Raw genomic sequence first — 25501 nt, 5'->3', positions numbered from 1 at the left:
TTAATAGAAGGGATTTTCCTTTTACTGAAACTCTTCAAGGGAGCACTAGGTGAACACATACAGGAATGAAATAAAGGGGATTCTGATATGTATAGGGGCTAGATTCAATAACCTCAGATTTCCCTCTTAGTTCTGGGATTACATGATGGAAATGGTGCTTCTATTCACCAGCACTGCTTCTTCTGGGACATCAGAAAGCCAGACACGAGCCTTTAGAGCTGCTGTCAGCAGTCTAGGTGAAGGCTTCTTGTCCTCATGATCACAGGGTTTAAAGAGATGATCAGATGTCCCGGGCAGTCAGATATCCCATAAGGACTGAGTTCCAATTCAAGGTCAGAGGGCCACATTCTTTAAGAGGTAAGCTCACATTTATTGGGGATGAAACATAAGCAGATTCCCAGGTTTCAGACTATGTCATGACTTCTCACTCAACGAACTTCCACAGATCCCTGTTACTTCAAGGGTAAAACACTTATGCAAAGATCGCCTTGGCTGAAAGACAAAGCATTTTGGAGGCTTCAAGGACTCCTAACTCCCAACCTCAATCTTGGTCTCCTCGGGGATCTCATTCTTCTTGTGTTTGGAAAACAAGCTGTAGAGCACCCTCAGAGTGGCTTTGGTGTCTCCATTGATGATGTCTGTGGACAGAAGAGGGAGGTACACATTTCTGTGTTTGTTCATTCATTCAGTAAACCTTGATTAAATATCTATTGTTTGTTGGGTGGTAAGCAGAATCCTACTGGGGCTCCTCACAGCCCAATAAGGAAGGCAAGGCACAGACCACAGCATGGAGGAGAGCCTTAGACTTGGAAGTTTGAAACCCTGGCTTTGTAATTGAATCTATGATCCCTAGCCTCAGTTTCCTTCTCTGTAATTGGAGATTTTAAAAAACCTTTTTCCTGGGTATTTACCAGAGTCAGGAGAATGCGAAATCACCAATTAAGAACAAAAAGGAAATTTAGAGGTGATCTGATCTAAATCTTTCTTTTTACAGATGAGGGCAGTGAGGTCCTCAGATAGGGAAGCACCTTGCACAGGGTGAGATTGCAAGGGGCAAGACTGGAGTCTAAAGATTGGGGTCTGGGGAAAAAAAGATTGGGGTCTGAGAGTTCTGGAACATAACATGGAATGGGAGGATGAAGCATTATTACCAAAGTGCTCCAGGGCCAGGCAGAGGAAGTGGAACCTTATAGAAGACAGGCTGCAGAGAGCCTTGTTGGGCAGAGCAGGGGCATGAGTGGATCTATTCATAAGAAAAATGATGGTGGAAGGAATAGGGAGGAGGGAGTGGAAGGGAAGGAAAGGTGGATCGACTGTTGCAGCAGCCCAGGTAGGTGATAATAATGGGTTCCAGGGCAATGTCCATGGGCATCAAGTGGTATCCTGGGGGTGACATGGACAGGATTTGGGGATGGAGCATCACATGATATAATCGCTAGATATTTTCTGGGGCTCTTCCCAATCAAAACTGCCTCCTCTAGGCAGTCTGTGATTGGAACTGTCTCCCACCTTGATCCTTGAAGATCAAGTCTGAGATTTTTGACAAACTGAGGCAGTCAACTACGGCAAATGCTATCACCTTCATTCCACAGAGGAGGAAACTGAGGATCAGACATAGGGCAAATCTGCTCAAGCTTACAGCTAATGCAGTACTGACTCCAAGGTGAGACACAGTTCTAGGTTTTTTGATTATAATCTAGTTTTTTCATATATTCATACCTTGCACAGAGCCTGAAACACATGGTAAGTGCTTAATAAATGTTTGTTGATTGACATTAGTCATCCAGACAGATGCACAGGCAGCAGCTGAGTCAGAAGCGTGGGCTTCCTGGCTCCCGGGAGCCTGCTTTCTGGCCAGTCAGGAAGGCCAGGCCTGTTTCTAGCTACCAAGGTTAAAGCAATTGACCCCATCTCAGGAACATTTTCTCAGGTTCCCACAAACCTTCAGGGTTGACCGGGTAATGAAGGAGGTCTCCTTCTTTCAGCAAATCCATGGCCAGGTTAACATTATGCAGCTGGAAAGAGAAAAGGCCACAGATGAGAACAGAAAGAGCAGAATCTGTCCTCACCAGGGAAAGGTATGAAGATTACTTAAGATGGGGAGAGAGATGGAAGAGGCACCGGAACTCAGATGAAATCCTGAGACAATTCCTGGGCTCTGGCTGGTAAGCAAGGGAATCAAGAATGAACTGTGGGCTTAGAGTTGCCAGGGAGATTTGCCACATACTGATAGTGTGATCTTGAATAAGTCATTGTTCTGGGCTTCAGTCTAGAACTTTGAAAAGAGGGAGGCCCATAACTGAAAATTAAGCTCCCTCCCAGCTCTGACATCCCCTTGTTCTCAGCTCCCTCCCAGCCCTGACATCCCCTGTTCTGAGCCCCCTCCCAGCTCTGACATCCCCTGTTCTCAGCTCCCTCCCAGCCCTGACATCCCTTGTTCTAAGCTCCCTCCCAGCTCTGACATCCCCTTGTTCTCAGCTCCCTTCCAGCCCTGACATCCCCTGTTCTGAGCCCCCTCCCAGCTCTGACATCCCCTGTTCTGAGCCCCCTCCCAGCTCTGACATCCCCTGTTCTAAGCTCCCTCCCAGCCCTGACATCCCCTGTTCTGAGCCCCCTCCCAGCTCTGACATCCCCTGTTCTCAGCTCCCTCCCAGCTCTGACATCCCCTGTTCTCAGCTCCCTCCCAGCCCTGACATCCCCTGTTCTGAGCCCCCTCCCAGCTCTGACATCCCCTGTTCTCAGCTCCCTCCCAGCTCTGACATCCCCTTGTTCTAAGCTCCCTCCCAGCCCTGACATCCCCTGTTCTGAGCCCCCTCCCAGCTCTGACATCCCCTGTTCTCAGCTCCCTCCCAGCCCTGACATCCCCTGTTCTGAGCCCCCTCCCAGCTCTGACATCCCCTGTTCTCAGCTCCCTCCCAGCTCTGACATCCTCTGTTCTCAGGCCCCTCCCTGCCTGACATCCCCTGTTCTAAGCTCCCTCTCACCCTGACATCCCCTGTTCTCAGCTCCCTCCCACCTCTGACATCCCCTGTTCTCAGCTCCCTCCAAGCCCTGACATCCCCTGTTCTAAGCTCCCTCCCAGCCCTGACATCCCCTGTTCTGAGCCCCCTCCCAGCTCTGACATCCCCTGTTCTCAGCTCCCTCCCAGCTCTGACATCCCCTGTTCTCAGCTCCCTCCCAGCCCTGACATCCCCTGTTCTGAGCCCCCTCCCAGCTCTGACATCCCCTGTTCTCAGCTCCCTCCCAGCTCTGACATCCCCTTGTTCTAAGCTCCCTCCCAGCCCTGACATCCCCTGTTCTGAGCCCCCTCCCAGCTCTGACATCCCCTGTTCTCAGCTCCCTCCCAGCCCTGACATCCCCTGTTCTGAGCCCCCTCCCAGCTCTGACATCCCCTGTTCTCAGCTCCCTCCCAGCTCTGACATCCTCTGTTCTCAGGCCCCTCCCTGCCTGACATCCCCTGTTCTAAGCTCCCTCTCACCCTGACATCCCCTGTTCTCAGCTCCCTCCCACCTCTGACATCCCCTGTTCTCAGCTCCCTCCCAGCCCTGACATCCCCTGTTCTAAGCCCCCTCATAGCTTTGATATTCCCTTTTCTAAAGATTCTATAGTCCATGTTCTAACACCATATGTTCCAAGGTCCCTTCCAGGCTTCTTTTATAATTCTTTCTAAGCTTCTGGTTGCGTAGTCCTATCTCTCAAGGACCCTGACAGGCTTTGACAAAAGGAAAACCATCCAATTATCTTGCAAATGTATTTACAGCCATTGCCTGGGGAAAGAACAGTTCCTCAGATTGTGAGCTCATCTAGTTCAGAAACCTCCTGCTTACACAATGGACAGGAAATCCTGATGGAGTTCTGGGTGACAAGGGACCCCAGTCTGGAAGGGGAAGAGAAGATGAAAATTCCACAAAGGTCAGCCCTCCAGGCTCAGTGTGTTGTCCTCCCGCCAAAGCTCTTTCCCTCCCTCAGCTTCATCATGAGGAAACTGGGGGCCATTCCTCCAGATCTACCCCCTATAATCCCTTTCCCCAGTGAGCAAGCAACCAACCGATCTTCTCTTCCCATCCTCTCTGGGAAGGGGAGGAAACCGGAACTAGAAAGCTGATGCTCAGAATGCCTTCGCCTTCCTCTTCAAGCATCTGGGATTTCATCAGGAAGAGCAGCCCGCATCTGTCTAATATTTCTCAAGTGCCCTGCAGGGGAAGGGCCACTAGCTTCAGTTCTACTTGACAGATAAGGACACTATGGGTCAGAACTCTCAAGTGACTTTATCCATCAGTCACTTAACAAGCATTTATTAAGCATCTGGCTGACAGGAGAATTTTATTAAAGTTTATTGCCTGCCTGCCAGCCCTTATGCCAGGTACTGGAATTGTCCAGGTTTCCAGTAGATTAAAAGACCGTGAGGGTAAAGATTGTCTCACTTTTATCCTTGTGTCTTTGGCACCTGGTACATTTTGGGGATTGCAAGAAGCAACTCACCATTTCAGCAGGAGAACTGGGGGTCAGGAAAAAATCTTTCAAGTTCAAGAAATAGCCTTCAAGCTGCCCGATCAACAAAATTAGAATAACTCCATCTGCAAACTGTGAAAGAAGGCACAGTGAGCTAGTTGGTGGTTGTGTGGCTGAGAAATGGCTTGCGTTTAATCCAATAAGCACTGATTAAGCACCTACTGTAGGCTAGACATTTAGTGGAATGTAACCAGAGTCTAGGCTTCCAAGAGGTAGACATGAAGAAGAATGTTGTACAGGGATTGCCTGTGCACAGGAGGATGTGGGAGACAGAATGTCCTGTACAGGAATGAGGAAGTAGGCTACAAGTTTACTTGTGGCTCTGCAGATGAAAAAATACCCCAATATTCCAACAAACAAATGGCATTCTCCAGGAGGGAATGAGCTGTTCTCACTGGAAGTCTTCAAGGAAGAAATGATGACAGAATGGATCTCTGAGGTCCCTTAGAGCTCTGGTATTTTTTTACCCTGTCATGATTCTAGTGCATCTGGGAATGACCGGAAAGGGTACAAAAATCCCATTTATTTCTAGGAGTCTAATATTCAATGTCTTTGATATCACCTTTGTATTGGGGAGGCTCTATGTGTGTATGGGTGTGTGTCTGCTCCCTCTGGTATAGATCTAAATGCTTCCACATCACTAGAACATGGAGGAAGGCCATGTGCATTGTGGCTAGACAGTGAATCTCAAAGTCAAGACAATGGTCCTGCCTCTGACACATACTGATTGTGGAACTTGAGTTAATCTCTCAGTGTCCCTGGCAACTCAGCATAAAGAAGACTTGCTTGGAGCAGTTTACTTAAATAAAGAAAGCTTCCTCATGGGGAATTCCCCAAGAAATAAAAGATCTAATATCCCCAATGAAATAAAAAATCTAATTTTTTAAAGAAGAAAGGGAAAAGGTCAGCTAGGTGGTACAGTGGTTAGATCACCAGATCTGCTGATCAGGAGGACCTGAGTTCAAATCTGGTCTCAGACACTTAACTCTTCCTAGTTGTGTGTCCCTGGGCAAGTCATTTAACCCCAATTGTCTCAGCTAAAAAAAAATAGGAAGGAAGAAAGAAAGGAGGAAGGAAGAGAGGAAAGGAAGGAAAGGAAAGGAAGGAAGGAAAGGATGGAGGGAAAGAGATGGAGAAAGAAAAAGACGGATTTATGGTTTAAGTACCAGCACTGTAAGTGTGTATACTTAGACCTATTTTTCTATGATTTGCTATCTTAGTGATCTTGAAAAAGTCACTTAATCTTCCTATATCAATTTCTCATCTGTAAAAGAGGTAGTCAGACTAGATGACTTTTTAGGTTACTTATGGTAGGGCTATGCTGATAAAGGTCTAACAACCAGGTCTCCAAAAGAAAAAACTATGTCCAGGATATACTTCTAAGTTCAATCTGCATTGCTGATACTTTCTCCCTTACTTTCTTAAAGTCTAGACAATCAACAAAACAATAAACCAAATCCTGATTCCCTGATTTGCTGATTTGCAAGATTTAAATGCTCAACTGAAAAATTTAACAATCAGCTTTCTCAGTAGAAATGGATTCTAATACATCTCTGCTTCTACTTCTAAGTTTATGTTCCTATGATCCTAAATCATTTTCTTTTTTCAGTGCCTCAGTTTTTTGTTCTATAAAAATGAGGGGCTAGGATTGGGTAACTTCAGAGTTGCCTTCCAGTTAAAGGAGATTTTTCAGCCTCTGGGGGGACCCAAAAGCTTCTGTATGTGATGTCAACTGCAACCTACACTAATCTAATCCCAGGGAGAAGCCTCAGGGGTATCAAGGAGGAAATCAGCTCTCTGAGGCAAGTCATCACTCAAATTCCATAATGGAATTTCCTCAGATGACTTTTGGATGCCTGCTATTTGTCTTGGACTAAGAATTTCTCAGCAGATGCTGAAGAATGGCACAGTAGCCCTGCTTTGTATGTCATCCCTTCCATTCGGCCATCTCCAAATGTTTTCTCCTTCTTGTGTTATTCTTCTCTAGATCTGATCCTTCCACAAGGGTCAGAAATAGCAGAGATCCAGGAGCAAAAACCCATGATTAATAAAGATGCATAGAGAGAAACAGACCCACAGAAGGTTTTTTTAATAACAGTCAGACAGAGTCTGAATGTAGATAAGACACAAGGAGAAATGAAAGATTTTCTACCACCAATCCTGGGGCTAACACATAGTAGGTGCTCCAATGTTTATGAAATGAATGAATAAAATTCATTGATCCCATTATTCCTTTAAGTTATCATCTCACGAATGCAATCCAAATTACATTTAATAAAAAGCCAGGGGAAAATAGACCAAAAAGTAATTGGAAACTAAATAATCTTATACTAAAGAATGATTGGGTAAAACAGCAAATCATAGACATAATTAATAACTTCACCCAAGAAAATGACAATAATGAGACATCATACCAAAATGTGTGGGATACAGCCAAAGCAGTAATAAGGGGAAGTTTTATATCTCTACAGGCCTACTTGCATAAAATAGAGAAAGAGAGGGCCAACGAATTGGGCTTACAACTAAAATTGCTAGAAAAGGAACAAATTAAAAACCTCCAGACAAACATAAAACTTGAAATTCAAAAAATAAAAGGTGAGATTAATAAAATGGAAAGTAAAAAAACTATTGAATTAATTAATAAAACTAAGAGTTGGTTCTATGAAAAAACCAACCAAATAGACAAACCCTTAGTAAACCTGATTAAAAAAAGGAAAGAGAAAAAAGTTATCATCTCATGTCTCTCCTCTCTTTCCCTGTGAAGCTATTAGAAAGAATTGTCTCCTCTCACTGCTTCCTGTATCATTTACTGTAATGATCAAAAATCATCAGGGCTCCTGTTACTTCTAGTACAGAAATACAATCTCAATTGAGAAGGAAACATTCTCCAGAATCTGGCTCCAAGCTCTCATTCCCATTGCTCCTTTCATCTTGTCTACTCCCCAGCCAAATTCGATTATTACCTCTCATCTGACTGCAACATTGCATCTTTCACCTTGGAGCAATCAGCATCTCCATGTCTGGAACAACAAATCTCCCTGTCTCATTCTTTGAAGCTCAGCTTAGATGCCGTCTCTTCCATGAAACCTCCCCTGAACTCCCCGACACAATGTGATCTCTTAATTGTTTCTAAAGCATTTTCCCTCAGTCTCTCTTTATTCTTTGCATCATACTCATTTGTCTATTTGTCATATTTGGGGGACACACAACTCATCGATAATTCCCAGTGATGAATCTCTTTTTGTCCACACTGAATAGTACTTTTTGCTCAGCTCATGTCTATAGAGAACTGCCTGAGAGATTAAGTGATTTACTGATGGGTCCAAAGTGGGACTTGAACCAGGAATGCCTATCTTCCCAACTCTCTCTCCTTTAGCCCATGATACTCTCCGTGTCATGTACCCACAAATGGATTATACCTTTTATATATATATATATATATATATATATATATATATATATATATATATATATATATATATATATATATATATATATATATATATATATATATATATATATATATATAACCTTAAGGTTGGAAACGAGGTCTTATTTCATTTTTCTATCTCCAGCACCATGCATAGTGCTCTATTGTGTGTATACACTTAACAGACTGTTGAATCTCACCCTAACCACCTTTCTCCAACCCCACAAGCGTTTGTTGAAAAGAAAAAAGAAAGAGTCTCTAACATGAGAAGAGCATCACAACTTTATAGGGAAGGACTTGTCAACATGAATTCTTTCTGCCTACTTCAAGCTAAAGGCATCTCTCAGCCATCACCAACTTATCATAAGAGCAGAAAATCTATTTTTAATAAATATCCAAAGGAAAAGTGAGGAGCTTGGTAGCCAGCCAACCATGTGAACCCAGGGAGTCCCTACCTGAGTATCAATATTTTTCACAGACAACCCCAAACGCTCCATATTCTTGTTGACAAACTTCACGATTTCCTGTGAAAAAGAGGGGGAAAAAATAGAACTGAGCATCCCAGAACAACCTGCAATGGGCCTCTGTGTGTTGGCTTTCAGCAGAACTGGGGTTTCATTTACCTCTTTGACAGCATTCACTTTCTCTGGGGCAAGTTTAAATAATTCATCAAAGATGTCGACTTCTGCAGAAACATATTCAATAAAGGATTCATTAGGATTCTATTACCTGCAAGATGAAGAAAGGCTGAGCCAGAAAGGGCTGTCATTACAGGGCTTCCCTTCTCTGGAGGCTAGGGACGAAAATTGGAGCCCAGGTCTCAACTCTTAACCCTTGCCATTTCCAACACAATCCATTGCCAAAAAGACAGATGGACAGGCAGGGAGGCAGACAAATAATCAGGACACTGGAGAGCTACATGCTAGACTATGAGACTAGTGCATGCATTCCCCCTATAAAAGGGCTCTTGAGGGCAGAAACTAATTTTTTTTTTCATTTTGGTATCTTCAGTATCCAACTCAGACCTATAGCTTTAGGAAGGTTAGGGAAATAAAGATCTACGACATAATTTTTTTTCAGAATAGAGACTTTCCAATACAGAAAGTCCCTTTATGAAAGCATTTCATCCAGTGACATTGACCTGAGGCACTGACAGTAAAAGTGACTTGGTAAGGAGATGTCATAGGCCAGATGTGAAGCCAGATTTTCCTGGCTCTTAAGTGACTCTCTATTATCTGTGACCTGCTTCCCCTCCCCAAGAACATAAGAGATGTTTGATAAATGTTTGTGGGGCAAAACGGAATTGAACACAAGGAAAGATCATTCATCATGTATGTCTCTAGCAACAGCTGAGTAATAGAAAGAGATTTCCTCTTTTCCACCTGGAGGGAAAGACTTACTTGACTGTGGATCTGAATCCGTGCTAAAGATAAAAAAAAAAGAAAAGAAAAAAGAAAGTGGTTAAGAACCCATCGGCAGCTAACATCCGTCCTCCCCCTGCGGCCCCACTTAAGCACAGCGGGAGGCTGGGTAGCACAAAGTGGCTCAAGCAGAGCTTCCCGAGTCAGCAGCTCCTCTGCAGGGTTTGCAGGAGTCAGCGAAGCTGATGGGGCTCCAGGCCATCCCAGAGGCTTTTACCTGGACCATCCGTCACCCGCACCTCTGGACAAGCTGCAGGGCATATATGCTCACATCCGCAGAAGCAAATGGAGAGGGCGAGTTTAGGAGAAGCATAGGGATATAAACCCTAATTCTGACCTAGCTTACGGCCCACACAGAATGAATCCAAGGGGCTTTCATGACCCAGAGAGAAAGAAGCATGAGAGGATCATAATTATTCATTATGGCATCGCTGAGAGGGAGGCGAATTCCTGCGATGTCTCGCTCAGCATTCTGCTTTTCCTACAAAAATCCCTAATTCTCACTTTACCAATCATGGCCATTTGTCAGGTAATAATTAATTACTGGTGATCAGAAGTTCTACCACCGACTAAGTGATCTATATATACAGGATGTCTGTTTCCTCAATTGTAAAATGGGGGTGGTTTTCTTGCCAATATGGAACAAATCAGGGGCATCCCTTTTGCGTAGAAAGATGGACAAAAGGCTTATTCAGGCCTGCTGTCACACTCAGAATGGATGCCCCAGTATTCCCCCATAGAGTGCTTCAGTCAGCAAAGAAAGGGAATTTATTGGATCAATAGGATGCTTGAGGGAAGGAACTGTAAATTAACTCTTCAGCACATATAAACTTTTTAATATCACAGTTTAAAATATCTTTCTCTTCTGCGTTTCAATCACAGAACCAAAGACTATCAGAAATGAGATTTAGGAGACCAAGTATCAGAGCTGGGAGGAGCCTTAAAACAAGGAATGGTATAGTTGGGAGGGAGCTTAGAACAGGAAATTTCAGGATTTGAAAGAAAGCTTAGGGCAGGGAATGTCAGAATTGGGAAGAGTCTTAGAAAAAGGAATATCAGTCCTGGGAGGATGCTTAGAACAGGGAATTTAAGGCCTGGGAGGAACTTAGCAGGGAAGGTCAGAATTAGGAGCCTACTCACTTTTCAAGCCAGAAGTCTCTCTCCTATCACCACCACCCAATTGAACCAGTTCTCTTCAAGATCACCAATGCTTCTTTTATTGCTCAATCCAATGGCCTCTTATCAACTTCTCCCCAACACTTGTCATTATTGACCAGCCCCTTTCTTGGCTGCTTTCTCCTCTGCTCTTCTTGCCTGGGCTCTGACATTTCCTTCTCAGTCTCCTTTGCTAGATCCCCACCCTGTCCCAGTCAGTGTCTCCTCTCCCTTTTGCTTACTTGCAATCGGTGATCTGCTCCACAGATTTCACGGTTTTTAAGCCATTCTTGGTGCTCTAACAAGCAAGGAAGGAAAGAGAAGGTGATGAGTGCCCAGAGAGGAAGAGTGTCAAAGCCCCTGAGATTTTGATGGTCTGAAAATGTCCAGTACTTTCTCACCCAACCTGGACACTGTGCAGCCTATCTGTGCAGTCGAGGGATGCTGTGCAAAGAGAGGGAGACTTCCATCCAGAGGCACTGAGTTCTCTGGGTCTCAGTTTCCTCATCTGTAAATCCTTTCAGTTCTACAGTGATGATCTCTTCCACAGAGACCAAATATGAAGAATGCAGCTTATATCCAAGAACATCCTATACTCAGATTAACATGGCAGATGGTTCCCCAAACTCATGAGCAGTTAGAGCTGAAAGGGATCTCAGAGGCCATTTGGTCCATTCATCTTCTAATAGATGAGTCTGATTGTGTTAACTTGCTGCTCAAAATCTTTTCTTGACTCTCAAGAAAAAGTAGAAACTCAGTTAGCAAGTGGATTAAACTCTGGTTCTCATCCTGTTCTCTTGCCACTGTTTTTCCCTGAGAATTACATGACAGGAGCAGGAGACAGAAAGAAAGATGCTGCCGTCCAGAGTAATCCTGGGAGTCTTCATTAAGGAAGCGGGGCTTGAGCTAAGGGTTGTGGTGATTGGAATGGTTAGGCAAGTCTCTGCCAATCTGAGCTCACAACAGTACCCAGCCATGGCCATGTCAAGCGAGATTGTAAAGGTGAGCAGAGACTACAACATTTTCCTGGCAGTGTTTGCTAAGATGATCTTGGTCCCCACAAGCACCCAGTTACCTCAGTTGTTACTACTTCCACTTGGACATTTGCAGGGAGGGCCAGGTCTGGCTGGAAGTGCTTGGCCATGGCCACCAGAAGATGGAGAGTGGACAGCAAGTCCTTATTGAAGATGCCTGTTGAAATCAAACAGAATTAAATTAAGCATGAGGCAGGGGAGGTAGGGTCAGGTGATAGTCCACATGAAGAAGAACTGGAAGGTGGAGGGGGAAAGAAAAACTGGGAGTTTTAATAGCCCACAGGCTCAGTATGAGTCAATGGAATAGTAGGGCTTCTATAAAAGCTATCATGCAGCCGTAGGTTGCACAAGGAGAGGTAGAGTGTCTCTGGTGATAAGTCCCCCTGCACTATGTCCTGGGAAACCCACTCTCAGAGGATTGTACTCTGTCCTTGACACAGAAATTTTAAAAGGACCTTGATGTGCTGGAGACTATCCAGAGAAAAAGACCAGGATGATGATGGACTCCATCACCATGCCATATTAAGATGCAGAAAGAATATCTTTCTTAAGGTGGCCAATGTAGGAATCTGTTTTGTCTGATTATGTATATTTGCTGCAGAGTTTAGTTTGTTTTCCAATGGGGAAAGGGAGGTAGGAGAGAGAAAGAGAAAATAAATGCTTGTTAATTGGAAAAAAAAAAAAACCTTTAAAATTTTATGCAAATCAGCCTTTAAATAAAAATAAATAACATTATAATATTTATATAATAACATATATAAATATAAATATATAAAATAAAATAAGATTTTATTTTAAAATATATTTTATAAGGTAAAATAAAATAAGGTTAGTTTAAAGGAAAAAAAAAGCAGGTGTTGGGGCAGAAAGGGAAAAAATATCAGTTGTCTTCTAGTTTTCAAAGTGCTCTTTTGGGAACAGGAGACTTGACCCCAGGGAGATGAGAGTGAGTGACAACCAGGCAGATTTGGGCTCAAAGTAACTTGCTAAGACTTACAGCTATCCCTATTCATCTCTTCTTCTTCCTCCTTAATTGAGTTCTTCAAAAGAGGTTTGGAGAACTAGTGAGAAAAGATGGGACCCCAACATTTGAGTCTTTGGGACAGTACCAAATAAGAAGATCATGAGATTTAGAGCTGGAAAAGATCTTAGCTATCACCTAGATGAAAAAAGGAGAGGGTCCTTTTTACTGAGGAATAGACCAAGGTGGGCAAAAGGGGGAGTCAGTCTCTCAAAGTCACACAGTGAGTCTAACAGAACTGGAATCTGGAGCCAAATGAGACCCCTCCACAGGCAGAGCCATCACTAGAAGTTGTGGTGTCTGGAGTAGCACAAACTACACTAGAGGCATGAAATGTCCCATTGAATCACTTTATTAAACAAGGACCAGTTCCACTGACTGATGGTGGAGGATCAGGATTCTCCCTGAAACAAGGAGAATAAAGACTCATATCTTCTCTGTCCCTTAGAGCACTTTACAAAAATGTTTCAGAAATAGGAACTTTGTGGAATCCGGCCTCTGATCTATAATGATTATATTATCCTAGACAAATCACCTCAACCTTTTATCAACTCTGGCAACCCTAAGTCTATGAGTTATAGGGAAAAAAAAGGAATGAGGAAATTATTAATTATTAATCATGATTATTAATGAGGAAAATTAGTCATTCTCACCACCAATGAAATCACAAGTCTAATTTAAAAATAAAAAGGGAACTTTGTTCTTATTTAAGGATCTTTTCTACTTTCTCTAGTTCTAGGCTGGGTTCTAGACAGGAGACTTAGCTTCAGAAGTATCACCTGATTTTATAAGCAAGTTCCGACCAGAGTCTCCATCATATTGTGCTGTGGACAAAGAGTCAGACAGAAATAAGTGATACCTACTCTCCATATTCCATTTGGTTGAGTTCTCCTCCAGCTTCAAACACTGGTGCAGTGCCTCCAGTACAACAGCGAGCTTCCTCTTCTGGTTGCTAGCTGTCAAAGCAATCTCTTCAACCTCCAATGTGATAGATGCGAGCTTCTCTGTAGGTGTCAGAGAAAAAAGGAAAACAAGAACTAAGCCAGGATACAACCAGTGGGACAGTGGAGGTCTCAGGTGCAGGGAACTTGTGTTTCATTTTTCTTTTGGTCTCAGAAACAGCCTCAAAGAAAGTCAGAGCTAGGAAGGAGCTTAGAACCTGGACTGTCAGCGCTGGGGAGGGCCTTAGAACAGGCAATATCAGGGTTGGTAAGTATCTTAGAAAAGAAATATCAGTGCTAAAAGGGCCTGAAAACAGAGAAGGTCAGAGTTAGGAAGGAGCTTAGAACCTGGACTGTCAGCACTGGGGAGGGCCTTAGAACAGAGAATATCAGGGCTGGTAAGTATCTTAGAAAAGAAATATCAGTGCTAAAAGGGCCTTAAAATAGAGAAGGTCTGAGCTAGGAAGGAGCTAAGAACCTGGACTGTCAGAGCCCAGACCCCGGTTCCCAGCCCAATTCCATTGCTAATTTACTGTGTGAGCTTGGATGAGTCCTGGGATTGGAGATTCACACTTTAGAGGGGACATGGAGATCGAGTTCCTTCTTTTACAGAAAAAACTGAGGCATGAGGCAGTGCTGTACAGAGTCAGAGAGCCTGGGTTAAAATTTCACTTCCAATGCTTACTGTTTGTGTGATTTTGGACCAGACATTTCCCTGAGCCTCATTTTTCTGATTTACAAAAAGGGGGAGATGGAGATAGCCTCAGGAATCCTTCCTCAAACTCATTCTAGTATCTTTTGAACACACAAAAAGGATGGGACCAACAATATTACATGACCAGGAAGGAACAGATTAATGGTTTGAATCCCAGGCTTGAGTTCAAATTTTTCGTTCATCCCATTGCATCGTGTTCTTTATTGATCACCCCTTTTCTGAACCTCTCTTTCCTCATCTGCAAAGGGGAAGCTGGACATGATTATCCCTGATGTTCCTTCCAGCTCTACCAAGCCATGCATGAACTGAGGCTTTCTCGCATTGGCATCTTACGCAGGAGATGATGCAGAACAAGGCCATCAAACAGGTCTTCCTCCAGGTTTTGGACCACTATGTGCTCCCGAAAAAGGATGCTATTGATCCACTCCACCAAGACCTGTCACATAAACAAGACAGAATTAACTGAGTTTTAATGCAAGAAGGGACCCGAGAGATTATCCAATTCTCCCCCAGTGGGAAGGATGACCCCAACCCTAAGGGGACATCTTCAGGATGCCCTCTGAAGGGCCCATCCCCTTCCCCTGAGCCTACCCCAAGCATCTCACTAATAATGCCCTTTCCCAGTGGGTAGAGGGCCGCACTGATGGGACAGATCCTGCGTGCAATGTAAGGACTCATGGGCTTTGTCACCTTCCCTAGATCTGGACCATTAGGACTGTGTCTTGCAGGCGAGTAATAGAGTGAGAATTTTGGGAAAAGGCAAATAGGTCATCTTGGCAAGAGCTCAGCGTTCATGAGTAATATCACATGAAAGGAAGTCATATATACAAGGATATGTGACACGAGGTAATAAAAATGAACACTCAAATGAATAATAATAATGAGAACTCTCATTTGCACTTTATAGCACCATTACCCTTAGAGACAACTTTCCATGTACTCTTATTTACATGGCCTTCCCTCATTAGAATACATACTCCTTGTAGGAAGAGATCATTTATTTCCCTTTTTCTTTGCATCTACAATATGAGAATGGTGCCTGAAACATAGGAAGCACTTAATAAATACTTATTGACTGATTGATTAATGACAGCCTTGGGAGGTTGAGAAGGCAAATACTCTTATCATCTTTTTAGGTCCAACAAATTTCCCATGATCACACAACTCGTAAATGTCAGAGCTGTGATTTACATTCAGTTCATCTGACTCCATGTCAAATATTCTTTGAATAACACTGTACTTCCATTGAAAAATGGGCTAATTGTACCCCACCATCACAGGTGGAGAAACATCAAGGGACTACAGCCACACTCCAGGAAAATAAAAAAGCTTGGACTTTATTTTGTGTTATTATTAGAAGAAATTCCAAAATGGCGGACCTGATGGGAAAGAAAGTTGCTTGTGTAGTGACCTCAAATTCATCTTCCTTCTAAAGGAAGCTCAAATCCCAGCAAAACTATGAATCTAAGGGATTATATAGAAAATAGAATTAATTTGAAAATCAGGACAATGAGTAAGCATTTATGAAGTTCCTACTATGTGTCAGGCACTGTGCTAGCCACTAGAAAGAGAATCGCACAACTTGTTTATAAGGTATTATATTGAGATTTTTATATTTGAGATAATTATATTATATTGAGATTTTTCTTCATTTTCCATGGTGATAAAATAAAAAGCTGTCTCATACTTAATATATTTGTGTTACCTGAATATTTTTTTCACATGAAAACTTGGAAGAATTTATTTTTTTCATTTATTTCTTGTTCTTTTCTAATTATCTCATATTTAGTTTCTGTTACCTTTCAAATTTTGAATTGTTTTCCTCTCTCCTTCCCAACCCTGCTTTAGAGAAGGCTACTTGAGTATTTATGTAGATTCTGGAGATTCCTTTGCCCATAGATGTCGCAACATAAACATAAACATAACATGAGATTTCCCAGAAGCACCAGTGGATATGGTGAATGAGAAAAAGAAAGCAATTTTGGGGAGAGTAACCCCAAGATTGACTGGATCGATATAAGCTCAGAGACTCTGGTTCTGGGCCATGGGAGAAATATAAATAAGAAAAGGAAAGGTGACTTTCAGCTGGGACTTTCTAGAGGACATAGAAGGGAAGCTGGGCTCAGAAAGAAGAGATGGATAATTAATAAAAAGATGAAAAAGGGTTCCATTCCATGCATTCAGCTTCAGTTAAACTGCCTTGTCCCTCTGAGGGCTGCAACTAGGGGAAGCTTTATGGACTCCAGTATAAAGAAAAGGAAAAGAGAAACTGGTCCAAGGAATAAGAGACTGAATTTGAAACTCATGCCTGCATCTCACTACTTCATCTGACCGAGGGGAAGAATTCATTAGTTCTGCCATGACTCATCTCCAGCTGCCCAGAATGCTTCTCGTCCTGCTAATCATTTTCATCTTTGCAATGGGAGGCAATGCTACAGATGGGGGGAAAGCAACAGGGAGAGAGCCTTCAGCTCCAAGTAACAGGGGTGGGGTGGAATTTCATCCCACTTAGAGCTGCCTGAGACAGAAGCAGGTCCCCTTGGACAGGGAGTGAGCTCCCCGTCTCTAGAAGTGACCAAACCCAGACAAGAAGGTGGATCAAGGATGCTAAAGAGAGGAGTTGTGCTTTTTCCAGGAGATGGATGAGAATTACTTTTAACTCTGAGAAAGTGTGATTCTGTGAAATAGAATCCCTGCCTATCTTAGCCAGTGAAAGAACCTTTTCCCCATGGAGGAAATCAATTGAGTCTCATTTAATTCAGCAAATATTTACTAAATATCTACTATGTGCTAAACACTGGGGATACAAGAACAAGAACAAAACAATCCTTGTCCTCAAGTAGCTTACATTTTATTGGGGGAAAGGGCCCCCCCATTCGCAATTATGCATATAAGAATTACCAGGTTGGGTAGCTACCAGTGCTGTTCTCCGAGTTATTCTCTTGTCTACCCTTCCCCCTACTCCACTCCCCCAGCCCCAAAGTTCCCAAGCAGCTTTTCAAATACTTTCTAGTAGAGAAATAACCAGTGAAAGAGCGTATCCCAATATACCAATGGGTCTGTCATCTCACTGATTTGAATGTTTCCTCCAAAGAAGCACATCGCTACCCATTTGTGCCCACACATCTTGGTGACTCTTGTCCATAAGTTCATCACCAATAAATATTTATTAAATACTTAATGTCTCAGGCATTGTGTTAAGCACTAGAGACACAAAAAGATGCAAAAAAGAGTTCACTGCCCTCAAGAAACGCACAGTTTAAAGGAGAAGACAACATATAAACAAATGTGTACAATTGGACTATATATAGAATAAATAAGAAATAAAAAGAGGAGGAAGTTCTAGAATTGAGAGATGTTAGGAAAACTTTGAGGGCTTCTAGGTTGTTAGTGGTTAGAGCACCAGGAGACCTAAATTCAAATTTGACCTCAGACATTTCTTAGCTATGTGACATAATCCTGTTTGGTCTCAGTTTCCTTATATGTAAAATGAGCTGGAAAAGGAAATGGAAAACCACTCTTTGCCAAGAAAACTCTAAATCAGGTCAGAAAGAGTTGGACATGATTAAACAACCATAAGAACAAAAGATTGTTTAAAAATTAAATTAAATCAAATTTTAATTTAAAAATTAAATTGAAAATTAAAAATGAAAGATCGTTCCTGTAGATAATGGGATTTTAGTTGAGATTTAAAGGAACCAAAAAGTCAAGGCTTAAAGACATAAAAGAATTTAGGAAGCAGAGATGAGGAGAGAAAGCATTCCAGACATGGTGGACAGTGAGAAAAATGCCCATAGTTGAGAGGTAGAGGTTCAAGTACTTGGATCAGCCAAGAGGCAGTATCACTGGATTGGAGAGTATGTTTTGGAGAGTAAGTTGTAAGAACACTGGGAAGGGAGAAGGGGGCTAGGTTATGGAGAGCTTTGAATGCCAAACAAGATTTTATATTAGATCCTGGAGATGATAAGGGGTCACCACAGTCTACTGATCATAGTCAATCCCAAAATAGTCAATACAAAAGTCATCCAACTCATTCTCAATTATTGGACCAGTTCATTGTCTACCGGCATCATCTATGATATGGATATTGATGGACCAATTCTATAAGTTGTCCATCACATAATCTGACATCTTCATCCACTTGGCTATTCCTGTGTGGATGGAGAATTAACATAAGTTCTTTTGATTGATTATGGGTCTCCTTTAGGAGACTCTACAGAAACAAACAGAGAACTGTGCTCAGTGAGTTCCTGATTTATTAAAGGACATCAAGACATGAAACAGGGAGACCAACACTCATCAAAGGTATTCTCTAGTCTCCAGGAGTCATGGGGGGATCCCTTGTTCATGTTTGGGTCACCCAGACATTGACTTGATTCCATGAGCCCTTGAATCATTACAAAAGAAGTTTGGAAATTGGAAAGCCCAGACTTCAGTAGAAGCATTTGATGATCCAGTGGACAGAGTAAAAGACTTCAGAATCAGGAAGACCTGAGTATATATATATACACACACCAGCTGAGTGACCCCAGAGAAGGCACTTAACTTCTCATAAGCTTAACTTCCCCATCTGTAAAATGGGGATAATAATTCAGTGGTAGCCATGGGTCCCCATCATGTGGGTGCCAGGATTCAAATCCAAGTCTCCTGAGGCTCAGCTCTGTGCCTTTCCCATTCTCTGTGACTGTCTCTTCCGAGTTCAGGTTTCTGGATGTAAACATCAGAACAGGTCCAGATTCCGATGCTCAGACAAAGCTTCCCTGATTATGACCTTGAAGCTTCCTTCCTCTTATCCTCTTTTCCCCATGAGGCTCTGTGGACAAATAAAACTAGTAAGGCTCTCAGCATCATTATAATCAGTACGGCCCCATGAGAGCATGCTCTGGGTAAGGTCTAGGCCCAGCAAGAAACCTGCAATCAGCAAAAAGACCTTCTGATGAAATCAAAGCATTTCCAAAAACTGAAAGTCCAAGTCATCTTGGTTGGGTACTACCTAATGACAGCATTCAGTGTCCCAGAAGGCATCTGGCATAATCTGGCCAGCCTTGACCTTGGAAAAACAAGAGGTCTGGGTCTGAAAACAAACCAATTCAGGCCTTGAGCTGGGTTAGAATTGCTGTCTGCTTCCAGTTATTCACAGAAACATTCAGAGAATGCCATAAAGTCATAGAATACCAGAGCACAATGCTTGGTACACAGTAGTCACTTAATAAATGCACATTAAATGACTTTACACATACAATCGATATTAAATTGTTTGCTTTCTCTGGGAAGGGGAAATGTTGGAGAGAGGGAGAGAGAGAATTTGGAATTCAAAACTTTTAAAAATGATTATTTTAAAATGAACATATGATTGGGAAAGTTTACTTTTTAATAAATAAAATACTTTTTAAATAAAAGTACTTTTTAAAAATAAATAAAAAGGTAACTGACTGACTAGGTGATTCTCTGAAAGGGATCTCATAGCTTTCCTATCTTATTTATCAGAGGAGAAAAGACACAGAAAGCTTCCTCAAAGCCACATAGTAAATTAATGTCAACTTCAGGCCTAGAATCTAGCTGGAAAAATCATAAGATTTAAGGTTAGGGTTCTAAGCCCTCTCCCAGCCCTGATACCCCCTGTTCTAAGCTCCCTCCCAGCTCTGCCATCCCCTGTTCTCAGGCCCCTCCCAGCCTTCCCAGTTCTTTAAGTCTGAGATGTACTAGGATTTGCAAACCTCACTAAAGGAACAGTTCAGTAGAAAAACAAGAAGAAACTCCAGTGGTAGCCATGTATCATAGGGAAACCTGGAAGGAACTCAAAGGCCAATCCATTCAGCCCTTTCCTTTGACAGGTGAAAAAATTGAGCCCCAGTGAACTTAACTGGTTTGGCTAATTAGTGTCAGAGATGTGATTTGAACCCAGGTCCTAGGCCTTAAATATCCATCCTATTTTCTACTGCCCTACAAAACTTGCTTTCTTCCCAATTTAGGGAGTTTTCCAAGACACTTCAGCCCATCTCAAGAGAACTCCACTTAATTGTCTGATCAACAATTGAAAATATTTACTTTCTTTCTGAAGGAAAGGATGGAAGTAGCTCTTAAGCCTAACACACACAATTATCTCCATCCCACTTATCCCCTAGGAAAAAGAGGGGTCAGAGAAATCACAGCTGAAGAATCCTCCCATCTCACAATGCTCCAGGAGTCTGCTACTTTGGGGAGGCTCTCAGAAGTGTCACCATCTCATTGGGAGCCCTTGGGAAATGGGAAAATGCTCAGAGACCCACTCTACAGATGAAGAAATTGACCCCCAAAGATGGGAAGGCACACAGCTAGCAGGTAGTAGAGCCAGGTGATGGTAGTCGAGAAGGAGAAGGATGCACTCTGCTCGGAACAGTGCTTCTGAGAAGTCGTGAGGGCAGCCCTGAATTAGGAACCAGAAGAACCGGCTTCAAGTTTCAGCCCTATCACTTCCTAGTCCTATAGACTTCCTCATCTATAAAATGGGGGAATGATATCTGTCTTACAAAGCAGCTCAATGATACAGGGACAGAATCTCCTAAGGCTACCTTCCAGGCTGGCTTTATTTGTCCAGAGTATTACCCTACTGGGGCTAGTGTTTCCTTAAATCACTCTGGAGACTTAATTGGTTCAGGACACTAAGGCTTAGACCAATGGCTTAAGTGCCTACCTAAGAAGGGTATGAGAAGATAGTTCCTTCTCCCTCAGAATTCTGGCTGGCAGACCATCATGGTTACCCAGACGCAGGGAAATTACTCACTCAGGGCTGCATCTTTGCTAAAGTAAGCATCCTTTTTTTCTAATTGGCAGAGGGCCTCATTTCATTCCAAAATTCAAAAGAAAATCTCTAGTTTATTCCAAGGAAGAAGCAAAAATGGTTTTTCTGTATTTTCTTCCATCATGGATTCCCCATCCCCTGCTCCTCTCCTGTGATCAAGACACTCAAGAGGTAGCCACACCGTGACCTAAAAGTTGGTCTCTCACTGCCTCCATACAAATTCGTATTTGATGTTGGGGGTGTAGAATCTCCTTACATAGTAAGGTGAGAGAACTTTGGATTTTACTTCAAAATCTTTCACCTCAAACTGTGGTTTTAGATGCTTAAAAAACCCCAGAATCTCAATTTTATATTAGATAGTGAGTTTTCCATCAATGGAAGTATGCAAGGAGTGTAGATGACTGCATGTCAGAATTTGAGAGGTTCCATGGCAGGTCGGTGGGAGAGATATTTGAGGAGAAAATAAAAAGCCATTCGTCCTTTAAAACCTGAGTCAAAATTTACCTTCTCCATGGAAACGTCCCCCAATTACTACAGCCCATACTTGTAGCTTTGTTTATAAGCCTCGCTCTGGTGAGGGAAAAGCAAATGAAAGGAAATACATTTTACCTTTTGTAGCTCTTCGAATTTTGGGTTCTTTCGAGAATCAGGCTGTAAGTATTTCTTTTTTTCTCCTGTAAATAAAATACACATTATATATGACAGTTCTGGGGCCATTGACCTTGGGAAGCCCCTTAACTCCTCAGAAGTACAGCTGTACTGAAAGGGCTGGATTGTAAATGATGGCAAACATCAAGAGAACTTGGGTCATCAAGACCGTACCATTGTCCCAACTCCTCCTGGGCACTATTTGCCCCTTGCTCCTGAGTCAGCTCTTCACAGTAAAGGGTCTGGAGGCTGAATGGTAGCTCAAGAGTCAATGCAGAATGAGGAGGCGATGAAGTGCTCCACCTTTCCAGACCTTTGACGCCATGTTTGTCTAGAGCTGACCTCGGGACCCCAAGACCAGAGCCCAGTTTACCACTGGTGTGACTTTGGACAAATCACCTCCGTGACTGTTTCCTCATGTGGAAAGCGAGACAGCTGGACCAGATTGATCAGGAAGCATTTACTGGACATTTACTATGCACCAGATACAGTTCTAGGTACTGGAGAGACAACCACAAAACAGGAAGCATTTTGATCTTCCAAGAGTTTGTATAACACAGAAGATGACAAGTTCTGATATAAGCACGTGCAGAATAAATGCAAATCAGCACAAAGCAGTTAGACACCAGCTAGTTTGGGAGGGAGGAGGGAGCCAGCAGTTGGGGGGAAGAGGCTTTAGAAAGAAAAGGCATCAAAACTAGGGCCCCCAGCCCCAAACTCCCCAGTATGGGCCAGTCAGACTGTTATGTTAAACTGTTAGGTGGAAATGATTAACAAAGCAAAAGTGCCTTATAGCATAAATGATGTTAACCTGAGGTTTTCTCAATCAACATTCAGCCCCACAGGCTCCTTTCCTACATTGGTACAAGGAAGGAAAGGGTCATGAGGCAAGAATGGCAGCCAGCGCTGACGGACGATGACAGAAGGAATGCCATGTGCATTCACTCAGAGGCCATTTTGGGGTGACCCCTAAAGTCCTGGTCGGTGTCATTTGCCCCAAGGCAGGCAGGTGTAATGGGGTGGACAGCCAGACTCAGCCTCAGGAAAGCTGGGATTCAGGCCCACTCCGGACACCACTCAAGAAGGAGAAGTCACAGAGAAGGGGCTGCCCTGCACTGAAGAAGGAGCTTCCTCATCTGGGAGGGCCCTGCACTGGGGAAACCACAGGTCTATTCCCTATCCCCTCTGCTGGGCTGGAGGCCTCTCTGGGTCCCAACCAGGGCAGCCAATAAGTTCTTGCCATATCTCGCTTGGAAGGCAGAGGAAGTGACGTAAGGACAGCCCTTCTGAACCACACTCTGGCCAACAAGGAAATGAACCTTTGCTCAAGAAGAGACAGTTCTGGGGAGGAAGTGAGACTTTGGCAGAGTGTGTGTGAAAGGGGGAGGGAAAGTTGGGCAGGGCCCCAGCAGGGGAAAATTATATAAAAATGGCTGCGAATAATGTGGCCTTTTATGGATCATGAAGCTCTCCCTGTACCCCTCAAGGCAGGTACTATAAGCATAGATTAGGAAACTGAGGCTTAAAGGCTGGTGGATGTTGGCCTAGCGGTCCAAGTTAATGGATGTAGGATCAGACTCAAGTGTTCTGCTCTGCATATTGTGTTCTATCCACTTTACCAAGTGAGGAAAGAAGGGGATCACTGTGCAGAGGCAAGGGTCTATCAAGAAAATTCTCATCAGGCTGTCCTGTGTTCTATGGTATTTTCCCTATCTGACCATTCCAGCTCTAAGCTTTATCCTAGCTCTGACATCCCCTGTTCTAAGTCTCCTTCCCAGCTCTGACATCCCCTGTTCTAAGCTCCCTCCCAGCTCTGACATCCCCTGTTCTAAGCTCCCTCCCAGCTCTGACATCCCCTGTTCTAAGCTCCTTCCCAGCTCTGACATCCCCTGTTCTAAGCTCCCTCCCAGCTCTGACACCCCCTGTTCTAAGTCTCCTTCCCAGCTCTGACATCCCCTGTTCTAAGCTCCCTCCCAGCTCTGACATCCCCTGTTCTAAGCCCCCTCCCAGCTCTGACATCCCCTGTTCTAAGCTCCCTCCCAGATCTGACATCCCCTGTTCTAAGCTCCTTCCCAGCTCTGACATCCCCTGTTCTAAGCTCCCTCCCAGCTCTGACATCCCCTGTTCTAAGATCCTTCCCAGCTCTGACATTCCCTGTTCTAAGCTCCCTCCCAGCTCTGACATCCCCTGTTCTAAGCTCCCTCCCAGCTCTGACATCTGTTCTAAGCTCCCTCCCAGCTCTGACATCTGTTCTAAGCTCCCTCCCAGCTCTGACATCTGTTCTAAGCCCCTTCCCAGCTCTCCTATCTCCCCATTCTCTGTTCTTTGGTCCATTGATCTCCCTGCATAGTGAGGCTTTCTCTCTCATTAGAGTGTGGATTTTGTTGCCTAGGAAAGGAAGCAGGAACTTGCTATTTGATAAGAATTTTTAGTGAAGGCAAAAATCAATGAGACTTAGGGGACTTTTCCTTTAAGAAAACTTTGTTTAATTCTAATTTTGTGCTGATTAAAGCGCATTTAAAGGATTAGCTCACACTTGCTTTGCCTCTTCAGCTGCCTGTGGAAACTCAATTACAGACAAGAGATTTGGGCTTGATTAAAACTTAGAGAAAGGCTGGGAATGTGAGCGAGTTTCAGGGGTTTGGGGAGCGGGGTTTAGCCAGCTGTGATCACAGAAATCCGCAGCTGGAAGGAGCCTCCCAGGTCTACTGGGCCAAGCTCTGCCCTTCACAGATGAACTGACTGAGGCTAGCAAAGGGAAAGGGGGTGCCTCAGGTCAGAAAGGAAGTGGAGGCAGAGCTGGGATGAGAAGTCCCATCTTCTCCTGACTCTCAAGTTCTCCCCAAAGCTTACACTGTGTTGTGGTGTGTGTGTGTGTGTGTGTGTGTGTGTGTGTGTGTGTGTGTGTGTGTGTGTGTGTGTGTGTCTGTGTGTGTGATCCTTCTTACCAAGATCTTAGAGAGAATGGGACCAGGTTACAGTATGATGATTTCTCCAGCATCTTGACCGAGTAGCCCTCCCCAGCCCTGTTTCAAAGGCTTCCAAGGAGCAGGGAGCAGGAGACAGGGAGCCCACTCCCCAGCACAGTGCACTTTGGGACAGCACTCTACCTTTCTTCTCTGTTTCTATCTCTGTCTCTGCCTGTTTCTCTCTCTGTCTTTGTCTCTGTTTCTCTGTGTTTATCTATTTCTCTCTTTGTCTTTATCTCTTGTCTCTCTGTCTTTCTCTGTCTCTGTCTGTCTCTGTGTGAAAGAAAGAGAAAAAACCACTGGACCTCAAGAAGCTTACATGGTCCCAAACATTCTCCAAACAGCCTCCAAAGTAATTTTCCCCAAGTGCAGATCTGACCATGGCACTCCCTTACTCTATAAATTCCAGTGTCTCCCTATTACCTCTAGGAAGAAATACAAACACCTCTGCTTGGCTTTTCCAGCTCTTCCCAATCTGGCCCCGTTCTGTCTCTCCATGCTCACTATATATACATCGTACTCCTTTGGACCCTGTAAGGTCTGGCCAAACAGACTTCGTCTCTGTTTTTCACATAGGACATTCCATCTCCAGCCTCCATACTTTTGCACTGACAGTCCTCCATACTGGGATTGCCCTCTCTCCTCACTTCCAGCCTTTCCTACAAGATGCAACTCGGACAAGATCTTTCCCCATCCTGCCTCTACTTCTAGTATTGTTCCTCTCAGATTACCTGGTATTGATTTATTGATTTATTTTTTTGGTGAGGCAATTGGAGTTAGGTGACTTGCCCAGGGTCACATAGCCAGGAAGTGTTAAGTGTCTGAAGCTGGATTTGAACTTGGATCCTCCTGACTTCAGGGCTGGTGCTTTATC

The 25501-nt window shown here is 43.6% G+C and overlaps 1 protein-coding gene across 1 annotated transcript in view; it reads right to left on the bottom strand.

Moving 5' to 3' along the window:
• Positions 1-349: 349 nt before the first annotated feature.
• The window catches only part of PARVG (parvin gamma), a 31494-nt gene continuing 6342 nt past the window's right edge, over positions 350-25501 (bottom strand). The window contains exons 3-13 of the mRNA XM_074271932.1: positions 21620-21684; positions 14563-14665; positions 13437-13577; positions 11594-11709; positions 10761-10816; positions 9343-9365; positions 8566-8627; positions 8398-8466; positions 4483-4584; positions 1943-2015; positions 350-638 (exon numbers count right to left, since the gene is read on the bottom strand). Of these exons, the coding sequence (XP_074128033.1) occupies positions 529-638; positions 1943-2015; positions 4483-4584; positions 8398-8466; positions 8566-8627; positions 9343-9365; positions 10761-10816; positions 11594-11709; positions 13437-13577; positions 14563-14665; positions 21620-21684 (920 nt within the window). The 3' untranslated portion in view covers positions 350-528. The remainder of the gene's footprint in view (positions 639-1942; positions 2016-4482; positions 4585-8397; positions 8467-8565; positions 8628-9342; positions 9366-10760; positions 10817-11593; positions 11710-13436; positions 13578-14562; positions 14666-21619; positions 21685-25501) is intronic.

The sequence above is a fragment of the Sminthopsis crassicaudata genome, chromosome 5 (assembly GCF_048593235.1).
Source record: "Sminthopsis crassicaudata isolate SCR6 chromosome 5, ASM4859323v1, whole genome shotgun sequence".
NCBI lineage: Eukaryota > Metazoa > Chordata > Mammalia > Dasyuromorphia > Dasyuridae > Sminthopsis > Sminthopsis crassicaudata.
This window is presented reverse-complemented; position numbering and strand designations above follow the sequence as displayed.